Raw genomic sequence first — 26,633 nt, 5'->3', positions numbered from 1 at the left:
AAACTAACATTTATTAAATCAATTTGAATTTTAATATACATTTCAAGAATGTGGCAGCATAAAAGGAAATGTTTTTTAGAAACAACCTGAATCTACCATTTGCAGTTTTACATTAACCATCAGGGCTCTCCTGTCGACGCTCCAAAACACTCTTGACCTAAGTTCTCCAACTTTTGGTACCACATTGAATGCAGCAGTGAGATAGTAAAGATTCCAAATACTCCCGCATTTCTGGAGCAAAGGTACTTTGTATTTAATTTAATGAAAGTCCTAAAAATGTACCATCAACAATCTTGGCAAAACTGAACAGCTCTGCAAAAGCATTCCGACACAACCCGTGCTGCGCAGCCACTCCCAGCCTCCGGGTCGCTGCTTCGCTTACACGCAGTGGACTAATAAACAGATTTACATTAGTAGGTCACGATCAAACCACCAAATTAGAGACTGGTAGGATCCCTCTGGGTCAACACAAAAATCACATACAAGTTTAACTAAATACATTTTAATAGGACATCGTTAAATCTCATGAGGGCTAAAAAACACAGATCTTAGGTACTTGGGTTGGCAAATAAAGACAAGAATACTAAGAAGCATTTTCCACCATTTACTCATTATCAAAAATATTTTTCAACTCTTCTTGCAAAACAAAAACAAAAAAGTACAGACTGGACACGTACATCACATTTTTCTTCCTATGGCTTTAACCCCCCACCCTGCCCACCCCACAAAAAAGACGGGGGGAGAAACAAACCAAAACCAACAAAAAGCTCTGACCACATTCACAGAAAATGACACCATGGTACACTACAAAACAAAAGGAGGTGCCATTTGTGTCCAAAGGGTTTTTGCTCATTTCTCGGTGAGGAACCGTCATTGTACGTGCTTTGTGCCAAATCAAAGCACACCCAGCGCCGGGCCGGAAAGCACCGCAGGGGCTGTGCCTGGGGAAGAGGGAAGATGGAAGCAGGACAGGAACTAAAAAATCCACACACTATTTAACATGCTGCTGAAACAGGAATGGCCTTTAAAATCAGACAGTAATGTTTGTGTTCGAGTCAGCCCATGCTCGGGTTGTGCTCTGTCATTCCAAGAGGAGAATTTCTACTGTCACAAAGCAATCTCAACATTTTAGGCTTCCAATGAAGCCCTGAAGGCACAACTAAATCTTGTGCCTGCACTCTTATTTAGGGATTGCGCTGAAATCAACCATTTTTGCACAAAGCTGAATTCCTGAGAGGAACTCTTTCACTGTAACACTTTTCCAGATAAGCTCGACAACTTTGTGTTATTTTTCTATTTTCGAGCCTTTTGGCCCAGGCTGAAAAGCAATGACCTTCAAAAGCTATTTTCAACATTTTAGCAAAAGTGAGATAGGTTCAGGGTGGAGTGAGTTATAGCTAGCTTATTGTGTTTAGCAAACACCCCAAAAATTTGACCTTTGATAGCCCTGGATGCTGTGCCCTGGCTGGGAGGTAACTGGCAGCAGGGAACTCCCCTCCGTGGGAGGGGTCCCGGCTCTGTTACAAACCTGATCAAACAACCCCCCAGTGGTGATAAGTGCTGCAGCATCTCCCTGTAGCCCTGGCACTGATCAGCACCAGAGGGGGGAAAATCAGCCAAGGACTTCCTGTAACCCACAAAACCCCTTCTCTTCCCTAGAAGCAACAGCAGTAAAAACAGCAGGAACTCGGGAAAGGGAGAGGATGGTGCTAATAGAACTTGAACCTTCGTGGGGTACCAGTGATGTTCTCCCCCAGCCCAGCCCCTCAGTGACTTGTCATGCACAGGGGGCTGGCTCAGAGGGGCAACTGAGCAGGGACATGACCTGTGAAGTGTTAGGAAGACAAAGCCCACGGATGATGATGTCATTACCAGGACGGGATATCCAAGCTGGAGCTCGACCTTTGCATCCACCCGACCCTCCTGAGCCTTGCCTGCAGCCATCTGAGATGCCTTTTGGCCTGCCAGCTCAGTACATTTATTAATCTTTTTTAACTGTATGCTGTTCAGTAGAGGGCACAACCAATTCTCACAATCACCACTACCTACCCTTTCTGGAGTGTATCCCCCAGCTTGTGCTGCCTTTCCCACAGGAATGTCAGGTCATTTCCTGCTCATGTTGACTATAACCCATCAAATAATTATTTCTCTACGCCATCATCTAGCACAGTTGAGATGCACTATCTGGATGCTACACTGAAGCTGAAGCTTTGACTGAGCACAAAGCATGAGCAAGTACAATGAGGTCAATATATTCCTTGTCAAAAGATCTTGTGATAAAATCATTTACATCAGCAATCCATCTCAAACTATGAGGTGCTGTAAGAACTAAAAACAGTTTTAGGGTAACTCCTCCATTATCTGCAACTATTTCCCAGACACTAATACACAGAACATAGCAATGAAAAACACTTGATACAAGTGATCTAAACGCAGGAGCTCCAGCAAGTTAAACAGAACCATAGCTGCCTTAAACCTGTAGCAGTTCCCCTACGGATGGCAGGGAAAAGAAAGAAAGGTTCAACAGTCATATCTCATGTCTATAGCTTCATCCAAACTTTTCTCATCATGTGTACTGGCAGCTATAAACGTCGTTACTGGTGACCCTGTCACATTGATTACACTGGTGCTTGTGCTGGCATTGCGCACGGCAATGCTTGTCACATTAATGCCCAAAGTAAGCCGAGTCTGCTCCAAGGCCTTTTCTGGCACTGCAAAGGCCTCCAGCTTCTTCTCCCCGTTAGCCATGTAGGAGTTTTGGCAGCCACGGCATATGCAGTCAAGGCAGGCTTTGCGGTTAGAGTAGCAAGGGCAGCGTTGGCCACGGCATGTAAGAACACTTGGATTTTGGGTGGCACGACCACATTTACACCCTTTCTTTTCTTGTGGCTTTTTATACACAGTTTTTGTTGGGCTTCCTGGCATAACGTTACTGCTGGGAACTTTCTCCTTTGCCTTGTCTTTTGTTTTCAGCACCCCTGGTTTGGCTTTTGGGTGGGATTTCTTAGGGGCGTGTTCTAAGTTCTTTTTCACGCTTTTGTTAGACAGGAGCACAGTTTTACTGATTTTGGGAGTAGTTCCTCCATTAGGTACAGTCGCAATAGGCTGCAAGGACATTTTATTTTCCTGTTTGACTGTGACGGGAGCCGACGCTCCCAGCGTTGGGCCGCAGATGATGCTGGAGATGGGCAGAGGCTGAACCTTCTCACTGTCGCTTTCGGAGCGAGAGCGCTTCCTGTTCAGCTTCACCACCTTGGGCGTGGCTGCCGTGCAGGAGAGCCCATGAGGAGAAGCATCTGTGGACATGAAAATGTTATGGCTGAGGGGAGGGGGGGAGAGCTGCAGGAAGGGGCCGTTGGCCATGTTTGCCTCCAGGCCGGGCTGCAGGTTGGAGTCGCACACCTCGCTGCTGGACACGGTCTCCAGGCTGCGCAGCACCTCCTCCACGCTGAGCAGCAGCGACCCGCCCGGCTTGATGTCCTCACTGAAGCCACAGATGTCGATGCCCGCGGGGCACAGGTCGCTGGTGGCCACGGTGTCACACACGGGCTGCAGGCCGCCGGGGATGTCCTCTGTTTTGATGTAATCCCCGGTGCTGCACACATCGATGGCGGCGGCGTGCTCGGGGGAGGGGATGCTCACGCCCAGCTTCTCCACCGACAGCCCGTTGCAGGGGGGCAGCCCGTTGATGACAGAGCCCCGCAGGTCCAGGCCGGGCGCGCTCTCGGGCAGCGCCGTGAACCCCCCGGGCGTGTCCGTCGCCAGCTCCGAGGTGGAAGGGACCGGGGAATGCGTCAGACACAGAGCCAGGGCTGCGTCCGAGGACTTCTCCGCCTCCTCGTGCAGCGGTGCCCCATCCTTGAGCAGAGCCAGCAGGTCTGCAGAGCAATCCACGGCCTGGATGATGTCCCGGGCCAGCGGCGTCTGCGTGATGTACTCGCACAGCTTCTTGTAGCAGTTCACCAGGATGCTCAGCTGCTTGTTCTCCTCAAACTGCTCGTAGTCCTTGCACCAGCTACACGACGGCTTCATCATCATCTTCTTGCCTTTACACGTTTTGCAGACATAATGCTGACAATTGGAGTTGGTAGGAGCAATAGGATCTTGTAGCAAATTTCCTATGAGAAAAAGGAAGAGGAGGATTACAATGGACTTAAGGCAGGTTTCCTGGACATTATTGGATGAATTTTTTTGTACCATCAAAAAAAGTTACTCAAAAAGTTGAGTTATTCACAAGAAAACATCCCATCCAAACAACTGCCTGTACAAATTCTCACAGCTGCCAACCTGGTTTTAAAACATTGGATAAAATTAGAAGAAAACCATCACACCACAATGTGTTGTGTGCTGCAGCCTTTAGAAACATTCTCAACTACAAAACTACTGATTGCCTTCTCCCCTTCAGCTTTGTCCACAGAAACTTACAGAACACACAAGATTTCTATCAATTTCCAAAAGTGAAATAATGAACTCCCATGATAACTTACTGCAAAGACTTTAACGGAATTAGTAAAAGCAAATGGGAACAGAGTAGAGAAAGAAAAAACTCTGAAAGGAATGTAAAAATCATGAAATATCCACCCCTAAAGGGAAGAAGACACAGTAGACTTTGTGTTATTTTTCATTTAGCATTTAGTGAAACCATCAGAATAAATAATTTTTTCAATATTTTACTGTTTAGAATAAAAAACTAATAAAAATCAGCTACTAAAGGAATCCACACCCCATGACAACCCAGAAAGCTTCAGGCCCCCAGCACTGACAGTCTGAAAAGTTTTGTCTGCAGATCCCCAAAACTGTAAAAACCTGGAAGAATTACTTTGGTTTTACTTAAGAACAACACAAATATTACCTCAGGATAAAATATGAAAGAACAAGTGAAACTAAATTTTGTATAGAAACAATCCAACTAGTTCCTATATCCAGAAAATGACAGTATTGCTTTGCTATTTCCAGGCAGCTCTAGGCCAGAAAGATATTCCATCTCCTAAATTAAACTGCACAGTATCTATAGTCATCCCCAGCAACAGGCTCCCCTCCCCTCCCAGCAGCACATTCCCAGCTTTGATCAGACCTTTCACTCATAAGGAGCCTCTGCTGGATGAGTTACAGCCATCAGGGAATTCCCACCCAGATTTTCCAAAGTGAAAACAATCTGCTGCAACAAGTGAATGAAATTAAACAACTTGGGAAGAGGAAGCAAAGAGCATGTATCAAATCAGACTGGGATAAAACCCAAAAAATATCAAAGATGTTTTCTCTCATTGCTCAGCATTCCCTGATCCCTCTTTGGGAAGGGGCTGCTCCCAGCCCTCCACCTGAGCTATCATTCAGTTGGTGTGGCTGGATGTAAACTGGGTTTTGAGCAGCAAATCACATGAGTCAGTGCTCAGGTTGCTATTACACAGTAATTTTTAATAAATGCAGAGGAATCCAGTTGTTCAGCACGCTGGCAGGTGGCACACACAGTGGCACAGAATGAGCCCTGCCCTGTGTGGCAGTGTGACAGGACCCCACCAGGAGAAGACAAAACACTCATCACATCAAGCTGGGAAGGTTTAAAGCCAACAGATGGAACATGAAGTCACACAGTCCAACCTGCAGGGGGATTTATTGGGTTTTTTTCCCAAATTCCCTTGAAATGTCACAATATAAACAACACAGGCAGAGGTGGTCATTGTGGTCCTAAGATGGAACTTGATTTCAGGAGGAAAGTTCCCTGAGGAGAACAAAACCAGAACTTTAAATTCCACCAGCTCCTCGAAGAAGTTCTGTCCTTCAGCAGAGAGTTCACCAGCAATGGTCCAGCCCCCTGGGTCCTGAGTCCACAGCACCAGCACGAGCTGTGCCCTGGCCAGTGCAGACACCAGAGCCTTGCAACTACAGTGCTCCCAGGGCCAAAAGCCACCAGCATTAATTAATTCCCAATTAATGGCACAAAGCAGCTGGGTGCACTCCTCAGCCTCTCTTGGCTCCTTAGGACAATAAGGCTGAGTTATGATGCTTTACAGAACTAAAATACTTCAGAAACAGCACCAAATAACAAGATACCACCTTAACTTTTAAATAGATTTTTTAAAAAGGCAACACCAACAGTGTGTTTTATTTCTCCCAAAATAAATTTGGCTGAAACTCCTGAATAAGTACAAATGCTAAAAGAGGATACAGGAAAATTTAAATTTCTGGAGGCTTTGAGGGAAAAACCAGACGGACTGACAAGACAAAACACTTCACATGCTCTCACTGCCAGGAAGAACAGAGCAAGTTCTACTCCCAGTAAATGCCAGGCAACCTACACTGGAGAGACATTAGGAATGCCTGAGCTGTGGGAATATTTTCTGTTTCAGCTCATATCTCATTGAATATTCATTCTTCAAAGTTTCTCTCTTGTATGGATTCTGTGGCACTATCACTCTCCTCAGTCTTAGTACTGACAAGTTAAAAAAAAAGCCAACCACGAGATGCTAATTTCCCATAAAATTAAGTTTCATTACTTGTAATACTCAGGGAGGGGCACTAAGTCAGCAGCACTGTCCCACAAACAGCACCTGAGCTGTTTTGGAACCCTGAAGTTTTGCAAAGCCAAGATCTCACTTTTGCCTGGTGGCCATCTGTGCTGCCCCTCTCCAGAAATTTAAAAATGCATATAGATCTCCAAGATATAAACATGGTGGGCCCTGAAGTTAGTACTTTTCCATGCTTATAATTTAGTATTTCTCTAAGCTAAATGTAATTTTTCATTTTATTGGCAGCCACTCACCTGCACAGACCCTTCCACAGTTACTGCAGACCCTCAGTTACACAGCCCTGTGTAGCCTGCTGCTACTGAACTTGCTCACTCTTTGCTAAGGGGTTTATCAATACACCAAAAGCAAAACTGTGTTCTTGCAAACCGTCCAATATGAGACTTTCCTTCCACATCAGCTCTTAAGTGTCCTGATTTCAGAGAGGTTGACTAAATACATACAATAATATCAGCACTTACAATTAATGAGGAGCATATACAGAGGAAAAACTTTTAATATATTATTTACCAAACATCCCAGCTGATCTGGAAAGTCCTGGGAGCTGGAGGGAGGTCACTTAAACCACAGGGAATACTTCCTGCTGTGGGCCTTAATGAGCATTATTTCACAGCTGCATGGATAAGGGGAAGCATCTGCAACTTGTGTCTCTGAGGCCAAAGGGAGGAGAAGAATTGGAATCAAAACAATTGTTAGGTGTCTGTACCCAGCAAATACACTCCCAATGGATGAAATTCACTGGGAAGAATGGCTGGAGGTACCTGTTCAAGCCTTTCTCACCTATCCTCAGCAAAGGCAGGAAAGGGCTAAACACAAATATCTAATTTAGGGTCCTTGGAAATGCTACTGGGACATTAATCACTGAAAATTATCTTGGCTTTTCCAACAACCCAAAGTCTTAAGAATTATTTAATTATTAAAGTCTTTTTTTTTTTTTTTTTTTTTTTTCACAAATACAGTTGTATCCCTGGGGTTCATCCTGGCTGCACTGGGATCACCACAAGAGCTCTGGTGCTCGGCCAGCACCAGGGGCAGCCATGGGATACAGGAGAGGGCAGCAAGGGAGCTCAGCCACCAATCCATGCCCATCAAACAGCACAGTGAGCACAAGCTTATTTTTAAACACGATTACAGAAACAAAAATACTGAGCCCCTACCAAGCTCTGAGGAACAGGAAGCTCTACCCATCTGAGGTTTCACACACTTCTACGTGCCAAGGACCCCAAAGTCATATCCACAGCTGGAGCTTTGACAGCTGCACTGCTGTACTGTCAGCCTTTTCATTTTGGGATTAAACATCATCTGATTGTTTCTACTAAAATCATTAGCAACAGCCAGAAAGCTCCAACAAGTTGCCACGTCCAAGCTTCAGAGCCCAGGAGCTCCTGAAGGACAGGAGCTGGTTCTCACTGACTGTGACACCACTGCACAGGGTTTGTGCTCAGCCAGCCCTCTACCTGCAGCTCCAGAGCTGCAGCTGCAGCAGGGAGGGAAGGAAAAGCCCTGCTCTCCCACCTCCTTCCCTGAACTGCCCCCTGCCACTCCACACTGCCTCTTCTCACCCCAGAAATCATCAGCTGGAGCCCACAGAAGAATGAGCAGCAGCTCAACGAGGCTTTAAGGCAAACACAACAGAAAATACCCTCACAAAAGCAGCGTTTCCCGAGTTGGATAAACCCCCTAAAAGCACTATTTGCAAAACTATCTGACGACAGACAGGCAGGCATATGATGAGCAGCAAAAAGGTCTGTCAGCCATCTGCAGAGGAATACAACAAATGTGTGGGATCTGTTTTAGAGGGGTGGGAGATCTGGGTACTTCCCACAAAACAAGAAAACTGAACACGTTCTGACTCACACAGATTAGTGCATGGACATGACAGCAGGGAAAGATCTCAGACCCCAAGCCCTAACACCCCCCACTTCCAAACCTACACTCAGGGTGGGCTGGACCATGTTGGATTTGATGCATTTCACCAAAACTGCACCAAGTCAGGAGCCAGATTCCCCAGACTGATGTCTGTCCCACCCCTGCCCTAGCAGTTGTCCCAGGTAGAAAAATGTTGGGCAGCCCCTCTCAGATTTCTCAGTGAAATCTGCTGGATCCCCTGTCCCCAGGTGTCCCACCCAGTGCACAGCAGTGCCAGCTCCGTGCTCTTAGCTGAGACACCACCACACCTCTGCAATTCCAGGGCACAGCTGAGCCCACAGCTCCAGAACTCGAACAGAGCTGAGGGCAGTTCACAACAGCAGCACTACACATGTGTGACCCTTCCATGGGCTTTGACACAAGGTTCTGTACAGAGAAATTGTTCAATTCAGCCAAAAAGTAGAACCAAACCTGTTCCCCAAGACTCCCAGCACAGAACTCCCTGTGAACTATGAGAAATTATTTCTTCCTGCAAACACCACCCTGCCCTTAGATCACCCCAACCACACTACCAGAACTGGACCAAGACTTCCACACTTATAAATTCCTTGCTGAATGTAATGGAAATGTGGGGGACACAAAAAAGCACTTAAAAAAATCCCCAAATCAAATAAAAATACTTATTTCAAAATTTTATCAGAGAAAACATTCTGCTGGCTACTGAGTATTTCTGCACATCCTCCATGAACACACAACTATGAAAAAATTGCTAAAGACATTATTACCCTCGTATAGGGACAGTTGTGACTAATGAATTAATGTTTGTGTAACTCTCTGAAAAAATAAAAACTGCACTGTTTTTGCCTGAACACCATGGGAACCCAATTTAACCATGATCAGAAGACAGTTAGACTATTTTTCCTTCATATTTGGAGAAACACAGTCAACCTATTTAGCTAAAGTTCAAGGAAAAAAACTACAACAAATTGCATTATAATTGCAGAAGGGACTGACTGCCTTTTTCTTTGAGTCCACCCCCAACATAAGAAACAACAGAACATTTTTACTAAGTCCTATGTCAAAGTTATAGTTCTGTTTGAAAGTCTTTGTGTTTACAAAATCTCTGGAAAAATTCTAAATATATTTTTAACAAACTGGGTGATAAAGTTCAAACTTTGAGGCTTTAAGAAGATGGATAAATTAATCTTTTTCACCATGCAGTATAAAATTTTCACATGATGTTTTCCAAAAGTCAAGATTGCTGTATTTTGAGAAGTTTCAAATAGCAAAGTTAACATTTCTCCTATGAGTATAAAACAATAACATGTTTCTAAGCTGCAGAAACACAACAGTTAGAACTTACTTTAGAAGTTATAGATCAAGTTCATCACATTCTCCAAGCAAACAAGAAGTAATGAAAACAATTTTTCCACGCCAAACAAAAATGCTGGAACATCAGAATCTCAGAGCGAGGTGTGCTCTGCAAGGGCACAGTGCAGAGGGAGGCAGCCGTGGGCAGGCTCAGCAGAGCCGGAATTCCAGATTGCATCACTGCGGGGCTGGGGCGATACCTCCAGGAGAGGGAAGTCTGTGCTCGGAAAGGCTGCACTGCCACCACTTCCCCAGTCAGTGCCCAGCCCCAGGGAATGCTTTCTGGCCTTACTAAAGGCTCCACCACAGCATGCAGGAAGGCTCAGTTCGTGCTGAGAGCCTGAGTGTACACCTCAGGCAGCAAAGCAAACAAAGGCAGAGGAAGGAGTGTGGAGTGCTCCCTGCCCAGGACACAGCTCAGCCATCCCAGTAAAGATGCCTCCTGGCAGCACATTAACTCCTCTCTAAACGCTGGGGACACACTTTAATCAATATCCTCAGGCACCACCAAAGCATCCATCACCTCCCAGCTCCTCAAGCAGCAACACTGCTCTCCAGTCCCAGCAAAGACAGCACTGCAACTCTCTTTGGAAGTCACTGTCACCCGGCTGCCACCGAGGGGACCGCAGCTACTTCTCTTCCTACTCAATTTTCTTCCGAGGCAGACGAGTATTTTTAGTTTAGAAACCAATCTAAATTCTACTGGCAGAACTTTCTGTTATCAAAACTTCTGCAGCACAATGCAGACAACCTTGACAAAGCAGCTCTCCCAGGAGTCACACACAGGGCTTGAAAACAGGAAAGGGAAACGAAGTTGAGTAGGGAGATTTTAAGAGGAAATCACCCAACATGTTCTTGAGTAAAAACTGGTGTATACAGAGATGTGAGACTGGACATTTTATAGACAACTGCTCCCCAGACCACGCACAAACAGAATACCTGCAGCAGAAGGTATTTGATAGGTACTTACTCCCCTAGCCCATGCTCTCTGATGGTTGTTTCAGAGATGCTGATTATTTTTCACATTCTCCACAAATTCAGAACTGTTTTGGAAACCATTCATGACCATTTTTAAGGGAAAAATCATGTACTTTTAAAAACTATCAGTAGTTTTGTTTACATTATTTCTCATAAATGAAAACAGAGGAAAGAAGAAAATGTCAATGGAGAAAATACCTATAAAACCCCACAGACCCAGACCAATTTTCAAACATAAAAGGCAGCTCTGATCTGGCAACACAGATCATGAATCAGCCTTCACTCTCCTCAACCTAGGGAGAATGGACAAGGAAGAAGTCCCAAGCTAAACTTTTCCATCACAAAACTTTAAAAACTCATGTTTTTTTCACCCTAACACTCTGTTATCCAAGCTCAACTTAGCCATGGCTGACATCCCAAATGGAAACTCCAGTATCATCCATATAATTAAGTTTTATTAGAATGGGAATTTGTTTCATCTCCCTTATTCCATGTCTGTGACAGGAAACTGAATTTTCCAGGAAGTTTCCATCTGTTTAGGTGTCACTCAAGTATCTCCCCTTTGAGGGAAGTTCAGTCCAACTGTGCAGGCCCAGTTCCCACCATTTATTTCCCAGGGACAGAATGCAGCACTGAGCTGGAACCACACCCCAAGAGCTGCCGACCAGGGAAGGGCACTGGGGGACACAGAAGCTGCAGAAGCAAAGGAGAATTACCTCAGAGAGAGGAGAGGAAGAGGAGGAGAAGCCTTCAAATGGGCAGAATGGCACAAAGTGGGAAATTTTACACAACTGTATACCACCAACTATGAAGACATTTCAGATCTAGTGCCAAGTATAACTGACTATAACATGTAATTATATTATACACTCTATTCAACTTACATTGGCAGCATAAAACTCTCAAAACAGGCTATTGCTTTTACACAAGAGCAGGAGGGAAGTAACATCCTTACACTAATCTTTATATGGAAAAACAAAAGTTAACAATTTTTATTTTTCTTTTTGGGCAGTCCATGCCATTGCCCTTGCCTGGGAGTTGTTTCCACGATGCTACTGCAGCACTGAGCCTTCAACCCCTGGCTAAAATCACCAAGAGCTGCCTGAGAACACGGGGTGGGGCTCTGTGAGGTACCCGTCAGTGCTGCCATGGGTTTCTTTGTTCCTGCCCCCTAATCTCCCTAAAGCCACATGTTGTCTCACATCCCCTTACTGGGATTACAGGATGTTTAAGACAAGAACTGTATTCTCATCCTGTGTTTCCCAGCACCAGCTGGGTTCCTGGCCAAGCATAAAATGTTGTCCTGCAGCCCTGCCAGCTCCCAAGAACTCTCTCAAACAGCAATAACCATCTTTCACATACCTTTGAAATATCTTTCAGAGATTCCATGATGAAGTTCTCTATGGATAAAAAGCTAAGCTGATCTGACTGGAAATCCTTCTCTTACAAGCATTTCACCTCTTACAAGAATTTCAAAGAAGGCTCTTAATGCTGAAAAGACCAAGATTTGCAGTTACCTGCATGGTATCTGAACCAGAGAATGATTCTAACTGCTAAGATGTTTATCCCAATGGACAGCACCTTTAAAACATAGGAGCTTGTTGCACAAATTCTACTATGCTATTTTTAAACTAAATGTGTATTAACATGCAGTTTTATAATAATTACTTTATTCCAGAGACTGAAACTTGTATTTCACATCCTCAAAACACACAAGGCACAGCCCTTCTGCCTAATGCCCACATGGGAGCAGTTATTTTCAAGTTTTAAAAGCTCTAGGAAATATTGTCTTATACATCCCTATAAAAGGATGATGTATTACCTACAGCACTGTCCAGGAAACTGTCACATGATCACACTTAAATCCTAGAAATACACACACGGCTGTTCCAGCTACAGAACTGAACCCTTATCACCCATCATGAGGCAAGAGGGAGACCTTGAATCCACCCAGAACTGATTCAGCTGACTTACACTGGCATACTGTATTTACATTTTGGCTTTCTACTGCTGCAACTCCATGTGTGCCAATCTGAATGTGAAATCAGAGCTTTAATTAGAACTTCATAATTATGTGGGTCCAAAAACTTCTGCCACCCCCTGCTATGTGAGCTGGTGTAAAAGACTATGGGATCACAAGGAAATGAGCTGGCTTATGCCTCGTGCTTTGGGAGCACAGTGGAAGCCCAGGAATGTTAGCTGATTGATGTAGCTAGCACTCATTTCTCCTAAAAACAGTTCCCTAAAAATTAAAGGGACAATCTGGACCATGGAATTAATACCTACAGCACAACAAAGCATTACAGAATGCACTCAACAGAGATTACATACTGAGAAAAAGCTGATGACATAAGGAGCACTAATTTGTGGAGTAACTTCCCAAGGGAATTCCTAGAAGTCCAGCACTTGAGACTTTAACCACTACTGATACTTCCTGCAGCATTTCTCCCACAAAGCACTCAGCACTTTACAAAGATCTGTGCCAGGAAAGTACCAGACACTCCAAGTTCCATGTCCATGGACCCAGAGCCAGGTATTTGGGTCTCATGGTATAAACAGACAAACAGGGCAGCAAGAAGTGAGCATCAGAAAAGCTTTCAAGCATTAAAACAAAAAAGCCAACCCAAACCCACAGTGCACAGTTAGCTCAGCTGCTCAGAGCAGGGTGCTGAGAACACCAAGGTGCTGTGTTCAGTCCCTCCATGGGCCATTCACTAACATGCCATGGCCCTTGTGGGTCCCTTCCAACCCAGAATATTCTGGGATTCTGGCAGTTTTGGGTGGTCATAGTCATGATCTCTCAGTGTAGCCTTTACTTCAGTAATTACTTTTATCTTTTAAAACAACAAAGCTAAAAAGGCTTTGATGGTTGTATAGGGTTTAATGACCTTAAATATTCAGAAGATGTAAAAGGTATAACAGCTCTTAGCACTAAGAGAAAAGGAACACAAAAAGCAAATAAGATGGACCAGCCTTTACCAGTCTGGACTGTAGACTTGTGACACTGGGAGCAGCAGAGTGAGCAGTTCTGTGTGGGACAAGCCCACTCCCCACGGCCACCTCAGGCCCAAGGCAGACACCTGAGGAACTCTGTTTTACTGCACAGCTCCACAGAGTGTGGAATTTACTGAGGCCCTGGGTACTGACACACCACAAACAGGAGTCCAGGAGGCACAGATAAGACTGGTTAATCAGCTGTAAGCAAAACATTTCAAATAAGCAGCAGCTACAGTTATCTGAAACCTGGCCACAGTAGGGAAAAAAATATACACCAAAGGAACAACCCTAATATTCAAAGAAAATAAAGGGTCAAGAGAGAAAGCAGAACCACAGTTTTTAAATAGGAATATCCATGGAGGCACAAGGAAATAGAAGAAAACAAACTAAAAACCTGGTTTGCTCTACAAAACTGAGAGTGACAGAAAAACCAAGCAAGAAAAGCTGAAGAAGGGGGGAAAAAAAAAGCTCAGGAATTTGGGCAGGGGCAAATTAAAGATAGACAATTTCAACAGCACAGAGTGTAAAACTAAGATTGCAAAAGGCCAAGAAGGGAAGAAGGCAAGGCAAGGAGAACAAAGAACGTATTTCAGAAGACCAGGCTTAAAGTGGAGAGGCCGGAGAGCACAGCAATGCAAACACCTAATTTAAAAAAAAAATCAGAATTATATTTGCATATTTTTTGGCAAAAGCAGTCTGGTGACTGACCAAAAGCAGGAAGAATTTATGGGAAGAAAGCACAGCTGGGGTTGGAATCAATTTGACCTAAGGTGATAAGAAATAAAAAGCAGAGATACATCAACAGCAGCATTGGGATTCCATGAGGAAAAATCCTTAAGACAAATTACTCCAGGAAATGACGATGCAGAGATCCTGGGAACGGGCTCCCTCTTTCCCAGTGCAAACAGATCTCTATTTTCAAAGACTTTAAGTGGGAGGAGCCAACAGCGAGAGGATAGGAAGCATCTAACGCTACTTCAGCCGTCTCAACAGTGAAATCCTGATCCTGTAAATAAATAAAATATTTAACTTTCTAAACCCCAGTGATGCAGTTCAAACCCACTGTAACACACACACCGGTACCGACAAACACGGCGAACGTAAAACCACTCTGCCAGGAAAATACGAACACTAACAGGGCAGGACTTAAAACTACCAGAGGGAAAAAAGGAGATTTTAAAAAATTTTACAACCAAGGGGTCTAACAGGTCAGAGCCCCCTCCCGACACTGACCAAGGCTGCAAAGGGAAGTTCAAGGAAACCGAACAGTTTATTCCAGAGCTTCCTCCCAGGAACGGACACATGCCCCCACTCCGTAAACAGAGCAGAATGCAATTCCTTCCCAGTATTCCCCAGCCTGTAACACCGAAATTCCCGATACCGCCTCTGCCCACAGCACACAGAACGCTCTTTCCTGGGGCACAGGAGCGGGGACAGCCCAGCAGACTGCCAGCCTGTTTGCTTTTTAAGGTAATTATTGTTACAGAACATTTATCTACTAGGCACCAAAAAAAAAAAAATCAATTATTGTTTCCCGGCCTTAAATCGGAATTACTTATTGTTTACATTTCAAGGAGGGGGGGAAAAAAATTACGAAGTTCCTCTTCCCCTGCCTCTACGGTCTGTATTTCGTTTTGGGTATCTTTTACCACACTCGCTCTTAGTCATCGCTTTTTTAAAGCGATTAACTCCACTGCACCGGGGTATTCCAATAACCGCTGACAACCGCCGTAGCCTCGATGAAGCAGAGATCAGAATAAAGCGCTGCGTTTTCAGGCGAACGCTCTCTCCGTGCCGCCACCGCCTTGGCAGCGTGCGCGGCTGCCGAGCCCCGGCCGCCGCCGCCTCCCTGCCCTTGTGACCGGCCCTGCCCGCGGCTGCCCCGCGCCGGGGGCGGGCTCAGCCCGGCAGGTCCCACTCCGCCGCTCCCGAGCGCCGAGCCGCCCCCCCGGCGGCCCGGCACCGGGGACTCCGCGCCCGCCAAACTTTGCCGGGAGCTGCCCCGGGCCGGGCCGGGCCGGCGAGGCCGAGGCAGCCCCGGTGCGGGCCCAGGGCCGTGCGGGAGCCCCGGGGAGGCTCATTGTGCAGGAACAAAAGAAAGATCCTCACCGCACACGCAGCAGGAGAGGGACTGCCTGAAGTAGGGCAGGAGCTTGTTAATCTCGGAAAAGGACTGGGGGTCCGCCGGGTCGTAGTTGAGCACCAGGCGGCTCGCGGACACGTAGAGAGAAGTGGCATTCACCGGGTTCATCGCCGCCGCTCGCTCGCCGCCGGCTGCGCGGTGCGAAGAAGGTCTGCGCGGGCCGCGGGGGCAGGTGGCCCCGGGGCGGGGGCCGGCCGGGTGTCACCTTGGTCCGGGGCCACCTGGAGCCGCGCGGCGGCGGCGGCGGCAGCGCGGAGGCCGCGGCGGCCCTGCCGGAGGGGGCCGCGCCGGCTCCTCCTCCGCCTCCCGCGGGGGAGGCCTCGCTCCGAGCGGCGGCTCGGCCCGGGCGGCAGCGGCGGCGGCGCTACTGCAGGTCCCTGCGGGCCATACCCGCCCCGCCGCGGGGCCCCTGCTGCTGTCGGCGCCTCCCTCAGCGGCGGCCCGGCATGGCGGCGGCCGCAGGCAGGATCCGCGAACGGGCGCGGGGCGGCGGCGGGGCCGCGCTGCCCGATGCGGCGGGAGGGCGGCGGAGGCACCCGGGGCTCACCGCGGCCGCATCACCGCGGCGGCGGCGCCGCCTCCTGCGCGGGGCCGGTGGGCGCGCGGGCAGGGCCGGGCGGGCCGCGCGCGCTCCGCGGTGGCGCCGTTAGATCCGGCCGTCACTGCGGGGCCATCGCCGCCGCCCGCGCCGCGCATGCGCGCCCGCAGCGGGGCGGGGGGCCGCCGGCGCCCTCTAGCGGCGCCCGAGCTGGCGGCCGGGGGCCGCGCGCAGGAGGGCGGGAGGGGCGCGCGCCGCCTCAGCGCCCGCCGGGGCCCCGCGCGCCGCTCGCGCACGGCGCTGGGCACGGAGCCGCGGCCCCGCGCGCCCCCGCCCCGCGCGCCCCCGCTTCCCCCCTCACGGCGGCCGGGCGCGGGCGCCGCGTCCCGCCCCTGTCATGGCGAGCGCCTCCGCTCCGGCTGAGGAAGCGGCCCCGCCTCTGCCCCCGGGCCCTGCTGGAGCCTGCGGCCAGGCCTCTCAGTACCTCGCGCTCCCGGCTGACACACCGGCCCCCTCCGCCGGCACGGAGCGAGCCCGGGGGCCCGTGGGGCCCGGCAGCTCTTGGGAGAGGTGGCGCGGGAGCTGCGGAGCGCACAGAGCCCTCAGGACATCGCCCGCCTCCCTCACACGGCTCTGTGGACAGAAGTCTGTCTAAAGCGTTCCTGCTGGAGACCCCACGTACAGCACAGCAGTGGATGAGGGCAGGTATGACAAGATATAGGCACAGGCAGGACTTTTGTGGAGATTACTTGTTTTATTTCGTACCTAAGCACCAAGGCCATTTCACAGCCTTCCAGATCCTGTGTTGCAACACTGCCAGCACCATCAGGCAGCCCTCTCCCTGCTTCTGTGTCTGGCCTTTTGGGGAACTGCCTGACAGAGCTTCTCCTTTTTCCCACTTTGCCCTCTGTGTTCACTTAAGGGTTTCCCATGTGAAACTAATCAAGGAGTTCCACCTGTATCTTTAGTTCCGTGTTCACTTCATGAATGCCCCCAATCTTTCCAGCCCAACACAAAATAAGTGTACAACACAAAATACAGGAATTTGGGTCTTGACTCCAAATACTCACTTAGCACTTGTGGTCCTCACCAAGCAGCTCATTCCCCCCGTTAGCACTGTTCCCACAGAGCCCAGGTGCGGCCCATGTGGGTGCATCTCCATGTCACCACACAGATCCAGCATGCCCTTCTGCCTCCAGCAAACACTCAGTAGCCATCTCTGGACTGTAACTCCTTGCACACATTGGATCCCCAACCTGACTTCACTCCAAGGCACAGCATCTTCATTCTCACCCCCAGCCTGCTGTTGCATTGCTTGTAAAATGCCCAATTCCTTCTTCAGCTTACTGCCAGGAACACCTTCTGTGCTGAACCAAGCCAACAGACTGAAATAACATCCAGAAAATTCCCACCGTGTCCACATTCTCATGCACACCTCCCTGTGTCACATCCTCTGCCAAACTCTGAACACACTGTGTCCTGAACATTGTCAGCCCCTCCCAGCTCCCTCTCATGCTGCTCTGGCTCTTACTTGACACCCAACACCCAGAGTTTTACCAGTCTTGTTAATTTCTGGGATACGCTCCTTTGAGGTATCAGGCACAGCCTGGAATTCAGCAGTTGACAGCTGTAGGGTTCCAGGGCCAAACCTCAGTATCCCAATCCACAACATTAACCTGCATTTTTCTCACTGATGGAACTAAATGAGTAGCTCTGGCTTTCACCTAAGAACAATTGCAATCCTGGCAAGACAGATAATATAAACTCTCTAGAACTACAAAGAAGTATTACTCTTGAAAATTATGGTAATAATGGAATATGAAACTGCAAGAGTAGCAAGAGTGACTAGGTCATACCTTTCAGACCAGAGGAAAGCCATAGTGCTTTTCTTTCTCCCATTATTGCTGGCTGATCTGCTGAATTTCACTTTTTTCTATCCAGATCCTTGAGTTCATTTCTAACAGTGCAGTCCAAGCAGCAGATATAATTTTTCTTGCCTCTGTTGATCATTTGTTCCAGTCTGTCAGCATCACTATCCTGCAGGAGGAGTGCTGCTGTCCCAGGAGGGTGGGTTAGGGCCTCAGCTGTTTGTGGGGTGGTGACAGTAACTGTGAGGGGCTGAGTGCCCCTCCCAGCTCTGCAGCCTCCCTGCCCCAGGGGCTGGCTCAGCCCTGATGTGCTGCACCTGTGTGACCCCACCAGAAACAGCCAGGTGGGGAAAAGCTCCCCTGGAACCTTCTCTGCTGTGCCTCAGGAGCTTCTCTCAAGCACGAGAGCTGACCTTTTGCTGATCCCTGGCTCCCTCTGCCCTGCTGGCTGCCTGCTTTGCCCTTGGACCTGCTCCTTGCTGCAGATGGCTGCTGCTCAGGGGCTCACCCTTCTTGCTGCTGCTGGCCCTGCTCTGCTCTCCTCACTCAGGTACTCTTCTTGTAGTTGGTAGCACTGCCCTGCCTGCCTTGCTCTCACCTCCCTGGCTCACCTTTCCCCTGCTGCAGCCACCTCTGCTGCTCCCTCGTGCCAACAGCCCTGTGGGACCAGTCTCCCTCCCTGCCCAGTGGTAGGTGCTTAACTTTGAACAAGCACTGAAACACTCAATAAGGCATTGAGTAAATCTCCTTTCACTGGAGAATAAGGGTGGAATAGGAATGTTATTTCATTTTCCAGTTTCTGTCAATGCTCTGTGTTTGGGAAAAACTAGACTCCTTGTTCAGACTAGGTTAGAATACTGCCTATTAACTCTGCCAAACACAGATACCTGTGTTCATGGCCCAGGTCCTTGGGTGATAGTTTTTGTTTCTTCCCTACAGCACTTGATCAGAGTAAACATTTAGATCTCAGTGAACAGTCCTTTGTAATATATGTATGCATAATAAAAAACATGCAGTGTTCAGGTAGCTCCCTGTGTTAAGTTCCCTGTGCTGTGGAAGTGGTGCATCCTAAAGTGTCTGATTCCTGCAGCACTGCATTTTTAAGGGAAAGGTATCACTGAGTAGGAAAAAAAATACAGGTCAGCACATACACTGCCTCTGAAAACTTGGATGCGAATAAAATGGTGGGGCTTTGCTGTTGTTTTGTTAGGGACTTTGGGTTTTCCCTCGGAAGGCTGCCAATGGCAAGCTTGTTTCTAATGGCTTGCTTGTTTGACTTGATGTAGGCTTCCTTCTGTGTCACTGCCTTCTGAGTATCACGAGGAGAGGCAGGCTAAGACCAGAGGGATTGTAACACTTCCAACAACACAGTTTTCTGGGCTGATGCTATTAATGAATTAACAAAACAAACAGGTAATCACAGTGACTGCAGAAGAAAGGAACAAAAAGCATCCCCCCACAGGCTGACTTTTGCCAGAAGGCAGTCAGAGGAGTTTGGGATGGCTGTCATAGCTCTGCAAAGCCTGTGCCTTTTGTTAGGTGACCCATGAGCACCTGCTCACCCTGGTTATCATCCCAGTGAGACAGCTGCAGAGACTGCTCCTGCAGAATGGGCTGCACCAATTCCCTGTTTGTCCCTTTTTAATTTGCCTTGAATTTGTCTCATAGGATTGTCCTTTTAGTTTTGTAACTCCCAGATATTCCAGGGGGTGTCCAAACATGACATGTCTTTGGAATCCTGGTAAAGCAGAGCATAGTGGTACTCCTAGTCCATTGCTTTTGCCTCCCTTTTATATTCATGAACAAACCATAGACTTCACCACTATAACAAGTTTTCTCATCAGCCTTCTAAAGTATTCTTTTACGTTATTCCATAGTGGCCATGCTTTTTAGAAACATATTCCAGCTGCTTACTAATCTCTTACCAACATCCCTCTCTGAGAATTGCTGGTTTTGTTTTGAGTTCACACCTACAACACCAGGGACACCCTTTTTAATTGATTATAGGAGTGGTTGCAATGGCCCTTTCATTCAAGTTCACCTCTACATATGATAAAGGAAATTTCTGCTTTTTTATTTGGGTCTGTTTTTTCCAAGCAGCTTTTTTTTTTCTTCTTTTTTTTTTTTTGAGGGAATGAAACAAAACAAAAAAGGCTGATAATCTCCATTATCATTCTTGAGACCTGGAATAGTGCAGTACAGTTTGTATCTTTACTGGTAGGAGGAATTCCTTGTTCTAAGCCAGAACACTTCTTATCTGTTGTTGGACATTGGAATAGTCAGTGCTGTACAGTTTCATTGCTGTGCCTGTTAGACCCACCAGTTCTTTGTAACTGTGTGTGGAGTTTTGTTTTTTGGTGTTCTTTGGTATTTTTAAACTAACTACTACTTTCAGAAACACCCAGCAAATAAACAGGAATCTATTTGTGGTTTGGATTCACAAGGACGTGAGAAGGAATATTCCCCAACAATTTTAAGGTCCTTGGGATCTCAGTACAAGCCCCACCCACTATGTCACTATTGTTAAGGGGTTTGCTTATTGTTCTCCACAAGCCAGTCCCCCACCATTCATTTATTTTGTTTGGGGGATATATTTGAAGGGAATTTTCATAGGATGAATTTGTAGGGCATCTCCTCCAGCATTTATTGTTCAGCACAGCTTTCTCTTTCAGTTCTCCCAGCCCTCCCCCAATTTGAACCAGGCTGGTGGGTGTAGCTGCAATAGCTTTTCTCCAGCTGTGTGAGCATGTCTGGCCTAATAATTGTTTTATTTGAATCAGCATCAAGTAGGTGCATTTTGCATTTAATATTACATCTTTGGTAATCAAATTCCTCCTGTTTTTATTAAATTGTATAAGCAGTAGTGAAGAGGTATGTACACCTGTGCAACTCTGAAGTTCTGTCAAGTGAAATCAAATCCCTCTTTTTCAGTTCTTTTTGCCTCATAGTTGTCCTTACATGAAGCATGTGAGTGAACTTTATATTGCAGCTAATGAAAAAAAAATCTGTTTAGCTTACCTTTCAAAAGTGTCACAACACAGATTCCCAATACATGTCAGAAGCACAAAAGGAGGGCATTGATAGAGCTCACAGCAGTCCACCTCCTCATTGAAGCTGTTAATGTGTTTCTGATGTTGCTAAACAAAGAAATTCAAGTTGTTCTCTGGATCTAGAGTTGTAAATCCAAAGACAGCTGTTGCTTGTTGAGGCTGGGGGTTCCTGTTGGTTTCTGTGTGCCAGGAGGATCCTGTGCTCTCTGTGAGTCCAGGTGAAGTAGCACTCTACTCGTGCTGTAGCTCTTACACCTGTTTGCCAGCTCAGGTTTGGGAGGGGCATGTGAGTAAGTTCTGCATTTGCATTAATGAATTGGCATAATTGAGCTGGCTGTTCACTTTTACTTCCAAGAGCATTGTGCTCTTCCCTACTGCCCTCTGAGCTGTGAGGTTGAGAAGTACTATGGAAACTCACACAGGGAGCCTCTCTTTAAAAAAAAATAGCTTGGTGGTTTGTTTTACTGTTATGACTTAAGCAGGGATACTCTGGCCCTTCTCTTTTGGGGCTTACCTGTAAGTGGGACAGGAGAGCTGCTGGAAAACACTGGCTTTACTTGTTTCCTTAACTGCCTTGTTCCCAATCCAGACAAATAAGTATTACTGTGACTTCCTGAAGGTGACTTCTTAGATCCCTATGTCCTCTGTGCACCTCTTTTTTGACCAGAGCATTTCTGGTGTCCTGTGGGGAGAAGTCTTGTGCCTGATGACAAAGAGATGGTTAATCCCCGTGGTGCTTTTCCTTATTCTGAAGCTGTAAGGCTACAACTACATCTTTCAATAGGTCCTTTGTAGTGACCCCGTGACAAACATTGTTCATCTTCACTCTGAGGTGTTCTGACAGGCTTTTTTGAGAAACCAGTACAGACTGATTATTTCACTGTATCAAACAAAGAATATGAAGTTCTTCTTTTAACAATGTGATACAAGTACTTGATAATTGATTAAAATATGCAATTCATAGAATATCTTGCTGAGACAATCTCACATTGTACAGCATGTCTGATATAACCACAGCAGTCACTTTTGGCCTTAGTATATACAAATCCAGTTTTGGAGGAGATCTGCTTCTTTGGTGAGAGCCCAGCTCATCTCTGATGTGGGATGTGAGTCTGGTCTAAACCTGTGCTTCCAGGAGTGCAGGAGTTTTGTCAGAACAGGACTCTCACTTTGGAACAGCCCAGAGCAAATAGAGATGATCTGGGATTAGCACTAAATAGTTGAGCTGATTCTGAGCCAAACTGCTAATGCAGAAATACTGGTTCAACTCTGCAAGTACTCCAGTTTAATTTGGGTTTAGGGATTATCCTACCATACATGCAGCAAGAATGTGCCTCTTACACACCTGAGTTACCCCTCTGATTTGAACAGCTGACTTTGACCTCGGGTGGTTCCCTACAGGAATACAAATTGGTAATGGAACTGGGTTTTATTCCCCACTTCTGTTTAACAAAACCAAGCACAAATTACTATTTGACTGAATATGGAAAAATTTAATATCAGAAGACTGCTTTCTCATGGTTTAAAGTCCTCTTGTAACTGGATTTGGCCTCAAAATGCTTTCACTGATTTGCATTGTGGGGACTTCTTGAGAAACTGCCTGGAGAATTTTCAGTTTCTGATGCATCCTTGTGACAATCTCTAGCTTGACCATTCTAACAATATTGGACTGTATGAATGACTGTCAGAACTAGTCTGGTATCCCACTTCCAAAAGCAGGCAGTGACAAATATGTAGAGAACAGTAATAATACTGTAAGCATATAGTGATATTTTCCTAGCATAGTCATCCAGCAATTTGTGTCTTGGGGACCTACAGGGAGACTAGCAGCTCCTTTCATTTTGTATTCCTAGGTAGATTCCTTCTCCATTAGTGTGTCCAGGACCTTTTGACTCTTTGGCTGTTATTGAAAATGGAGCTGATGTTTTTGCTGGGTTACTGTGAACTTGTTCCTTTTGTGTACAGACATGTATTCTTGGGGTTTGCTTCTCCCCAGTGCATCTTAACATCCACTTGAATTACATTTCTCTCTGAGCTCTGTGAGGTGAATTCCTTTTAATCTAATGACAGCTTAGTTTCAAGAGCTCCTAATCAGGGACATTCTCAAAGGCCTCTGAAAATCTGAGTTCTTATATGAACAGAAGCTCTGTTTTATATGTTTGATTTCACTAAATAAAGCCACTAGATGTGCATGGCAGGAATCTCTATACAAAATCTCTGCCAACTGCTCCCCAGTATGTCCTGTTTCTGTGTTTGCTAATACTGGGTTTTGTGAATTGGTGGACTTTTTGGCATTTCGCTTCATAATTCATATTGGATTTACAGGTTTAAAGTTTAAAGGTCCCTTAATGCCTGTCTTAAAAATTGACATTGCACTAGCCACTTGTCATAGAAGTTTTTAGCAAGAGACTTTAAGCAAGTTCAGTTAATCTCTGAAGGACCTTATAACACTGAGGTGAAAACAGTTTGGTCCTGAAGGATTTGTTCTATAACTTAACCTTTTACTCTTTGGGGGTGAAATAGGACCTTCAGTGTACTCAGTAAACATTCGAGTAAAAATCCCAAAACCCAGGCTTTTTAGCTCAGAAATACTCTCAAGGTCCTTTACACTGAATTTGGATAAAACAAACCAAAAATAATAATTTTTTTTTTCTGTTGGATAGTCTGAACAATCCCTTTAATCTTGGTTTGTTTTATTGCCAGAATCTCTGGTGTACTTCCTTCTTCTCAAGTATTTGAAAAAGAATTTACTAGTTTTTATACTTCCAGCAAGTTGCTACTAAAAGTACTTTTTAGCCTCTTCACTCTGTTTTTTAACATGTAACCTGCAATTCCTGACAATTCTGTCTCCCCTGCTACTCTTCTATCGGGCAGAACTTCAACTATCCAAAGAATGCCCTTTTGCCTCTGCTGGCTCCCCTTGCCATGCCAGGATGGGGGCTTTTTGAAACCCCTTTGTTCCCAGAATGCAGATTCCCAACCTCTTTTGCACGTGACCCGTGTTCAGAATAGTGGTTATTTTAATTTCTGAAGTTGCAGAGTTGTTCTTTTGAGTGTATTTTTAATTAAGAAGCTATTCCAGGCAGCCTGAGTGATGCTGAACCCACCTGAGGGGGATAGTGGAGACTTTTGCTTCAAATATCTGTGGTCTGATTTCTGCCTGGGCTGTTTTGTGACCAGAGAAACTTCCTGAGTGGGGAGGGTGAAATGCCTGTTTGGCTGCTGTCAAGGAGCAGCTATCTCACAGATAGGTCAGGAATGCAGCTGGCATCCTGCTGCTGCTCTGGCTGGGGGCTAAAACAGCCTCCTGCTCAGAATGTGTGGGCTGAGGTACTTGGTGCCTTTCTTGTCCTGATCTTCACTGCCAAGATCTCCCCAGGCCCTTGTGCCTGCAGGCAGGGCTCAAGGAGAGGGCTCCTGTAGTGGAGGTGATTGGATCAGCAGCTATTGAGACAGTTTGACACATTCTGGGGGACCAGACAGCATGACCCAAGTGGGCGGAGAGAGTTGGCATTGATGCCACCGTTATCTTTGAAAGATCAGGGAGATCCCTGATGGCTGGGAAAAGCCTGGGGTTACTCCCATCTACAAAAATCCTGGGACTGTCAGGTGATCCCCCTCAATTTGGCCTGGGACAAGTGTTCTTGGCTGCCTTTTGTGGTCACATGGAGAAGGTGATGGGGAATAGCTAGCACAGATTAACCAGGAATAAATTGTGTGACCAACCTCGGTGCCTTCCGGTGACAAAGTGAGAGGTTCTGTGGATGAGGGAAGAGCAGTGTATGTCAGGTGTCTTACCCTGGGCGAGATTTCTGACAGATCTCTTGCTATACAGCTGTGTCTCGGCTAGCACATCGTGGTGAGGAGGGGCAGCATGATGGCACTTGCCTCAGGAGGAGAGGCTGGGGGACTGGGCTTTATCTTTGTTAGCCTGGAGTGGACACTGGGGACATCCCTAGCAGCTGCTTGCTGGTACTGGAGAGCCTGTGGCTGTCACCTCACTAACCCTTCCTGGCTGAAGTGCACAGGCAGAGGACAAGAGGCAGCTGTCCTAAACTGAAACAAGGCAGGTTGCTACTGAGTAGAAAGGGTTGGGGTGAATCAGTTCCCCATGGAGCCAGTCAGGCACTGGAACTCAGACTGAGAAAGGTGTGCCAGCCTCTGTCCTTGCAGACTTTTAAGAGCCAGCTGACAAAATGGTATGAATTCAGTGCTGAGTCTGTTCTGAGCAGGACGCTGGACTGGAGCCTGAGAGCCCTTTCAAAATGAATTATCGTACAACAGCTTGTACATGCTATGTAAGCCAAGAATTTCCATTCTTGGAGATTCCTCAGACTTGTGGTATCTACAGGGCCATGCTCGTGCATTTCACGTGTGGTATGTGCACACTCAAGGCAACACTCACCTCGCCCTACTGGGAACTGGCCGCTGGTTTGTTGGTGGTCGGTGTCGGAGGTGGCCTGCAGGGGTAACAAATGATCTGCTGCACAGATGGCTGCGCCTGCACACTGGAGAACTGCCTGGGAGGCGATGACATCAGATCTCTGGATTGCGGATACACTGCAGCTCGGGCACTCTGTGTGCGCCGCGTATTCCCCGCACATCCTGACCCACTCCCTTCTTACGGGGTCTCGATTTGCCTCATCCGTCCGAAAGTGTGCCGTGAAAAGAGACACTGTGCCTCTCCATAGGAGGCTTCAGGGTGCCGGTGTGTCACAGGGACTGTTTTCCTAATAAATACTTTCTGGCATTTGAAACGAGGACAGCTAATCTTGCGAGCTGACACCTCTGCTTGCCTTCCCCGCTTCTGAAGCGCCATAAACCTCTCCGCCACGCAGGAACGGGGGAAAAGCTGATGCATTTTCCCGGTGGTCTCTGCGCACAGACAACAGCGACGAACAATCTGGCCGCGGAGGGCTGGGCTCAGGCAGCGGCCCGCGCCGGGCCCGGTGCCGGCAGCGGCCCTGCCCGGGCCTCGCGGAGCCGTGCTCCCCGCACCGCCCCTGCCACAGCCGGGCCGCCCGGGCGGCGGAGCGGGGCCGGGGCCGGGGCCGGGGCGGGGCGGGCGCGCAGGCGCAGCGCCGGGACATGGCGGCCGTGCGGGTGCTGCGGCGGGCGGCGGGGCTGTGCCGGGGCCGCGCCGCCTCGGGGGCCCGCTCGGCCCCCGTGCCCCAGCGCATCGAGGAGAAGCGCCGCGCCGCGCTGCTCGGCGGCGGCCAGGCCCGCATCGACGCCCAGCACAAGCGGGTGAGCCCAGCAGAGGTGGCGGCGGGGACACAGCCCCGTCCCGCTGCC

General features: G+C 47.5%; 2 protein-coding genes across 9 annotated transcripts in view; one reads left to right on the top strand and one right to left on the bottom strand.

Moving 5' to 3' along the window:
* Positions 1-228: 228 nt before the first annotated feature.
* Positions 229-25,865, bottom strand: MSL2 (MSL complex subunit 2). 5 transcript variants are annotated; one of them, XM_064386141.1, is made up of 4 exons: positions 25,744-25,865; positions 21,853-22,041; positions 21,307-21,425; positions 229-4,118 (listed from the first exon to the last, which is right to left on the bottom strand). In XM_064386141.1, exon 4 carries the CDS (start codon positions 4,036-4,038, stop codon positions 2,521-2,523), a length of 1,518 nt encoding a protein of 505 aa, XP_064242211.1. In that variant the 5' UTR covers positions 4,039-4,118; positions 21,307-21,425; positions 21,853-22,041; positions 25,744-25,865; the 3' UTR covers positions 229-2,520. The 5 variants fall into 5 exon arrangements, with proteins under 5 accessions (XP_064242211.1, XP_064242210.1, XP_064242209.1 ...); XM_064386140.1 differs by lacking the exons at positions 21,853-22,041; positions 25,744-25,865 and having other exon boundaries at positions 21,307-21,769; XM_064386139.1 differs by lacking the exons at positions 21,307-21,425; positions 21,853-22,041; positions 25,744-25,865 and adding an exon at positions 18,277-18,554.
* Positions 15,027-26,633, top strand: part of PCCB (propionyl-CoA carboxylase subunit beta) — a 34,265-nt gene continuing 22,658 nt past the window's right edge. Inside the window, exon 1 of one of the 4 annotated variants that reach the window (XM_064386143.1) lies at positions 15,027-15,209. In XM_064386143.1, the coding sequence (XP_064242213.1) occupies positions 15,042-15,209 (168 nt within the window). In that variant the 5' untranslated portion in view covers positions 15,027-15,041. Of the gene's footprint in view, positions 15,210-16,974; positions 17,126-18,758; positions 18,839-26,401; positions 26,586-26,633 lie in introns of those variants that run through there. The other 3 variants (XM_064386146.1, XM_064386145.1, XM_064386144.1) reach the window with 3 other exon arrangements.

The sequence above is a fragment of the Passer domesticus genome, chromosome 11 (assembly GCF_036417665.1).
Source record: "Passer domesticus isolate bPasDom1 chromosome 11, bPasDom1.hap1, whole genome shotgun sequence".
Lineage (NCBI taxonomy): Eukaryota > Metazoa > Chordata > Aves > Passeriformes > Passeridae > Passer > Passer domesticus.
Note: the sequence above shows the minus strand (reverse complement) of the source record. Positions and strands in the feature narration are given on the sequence as shown.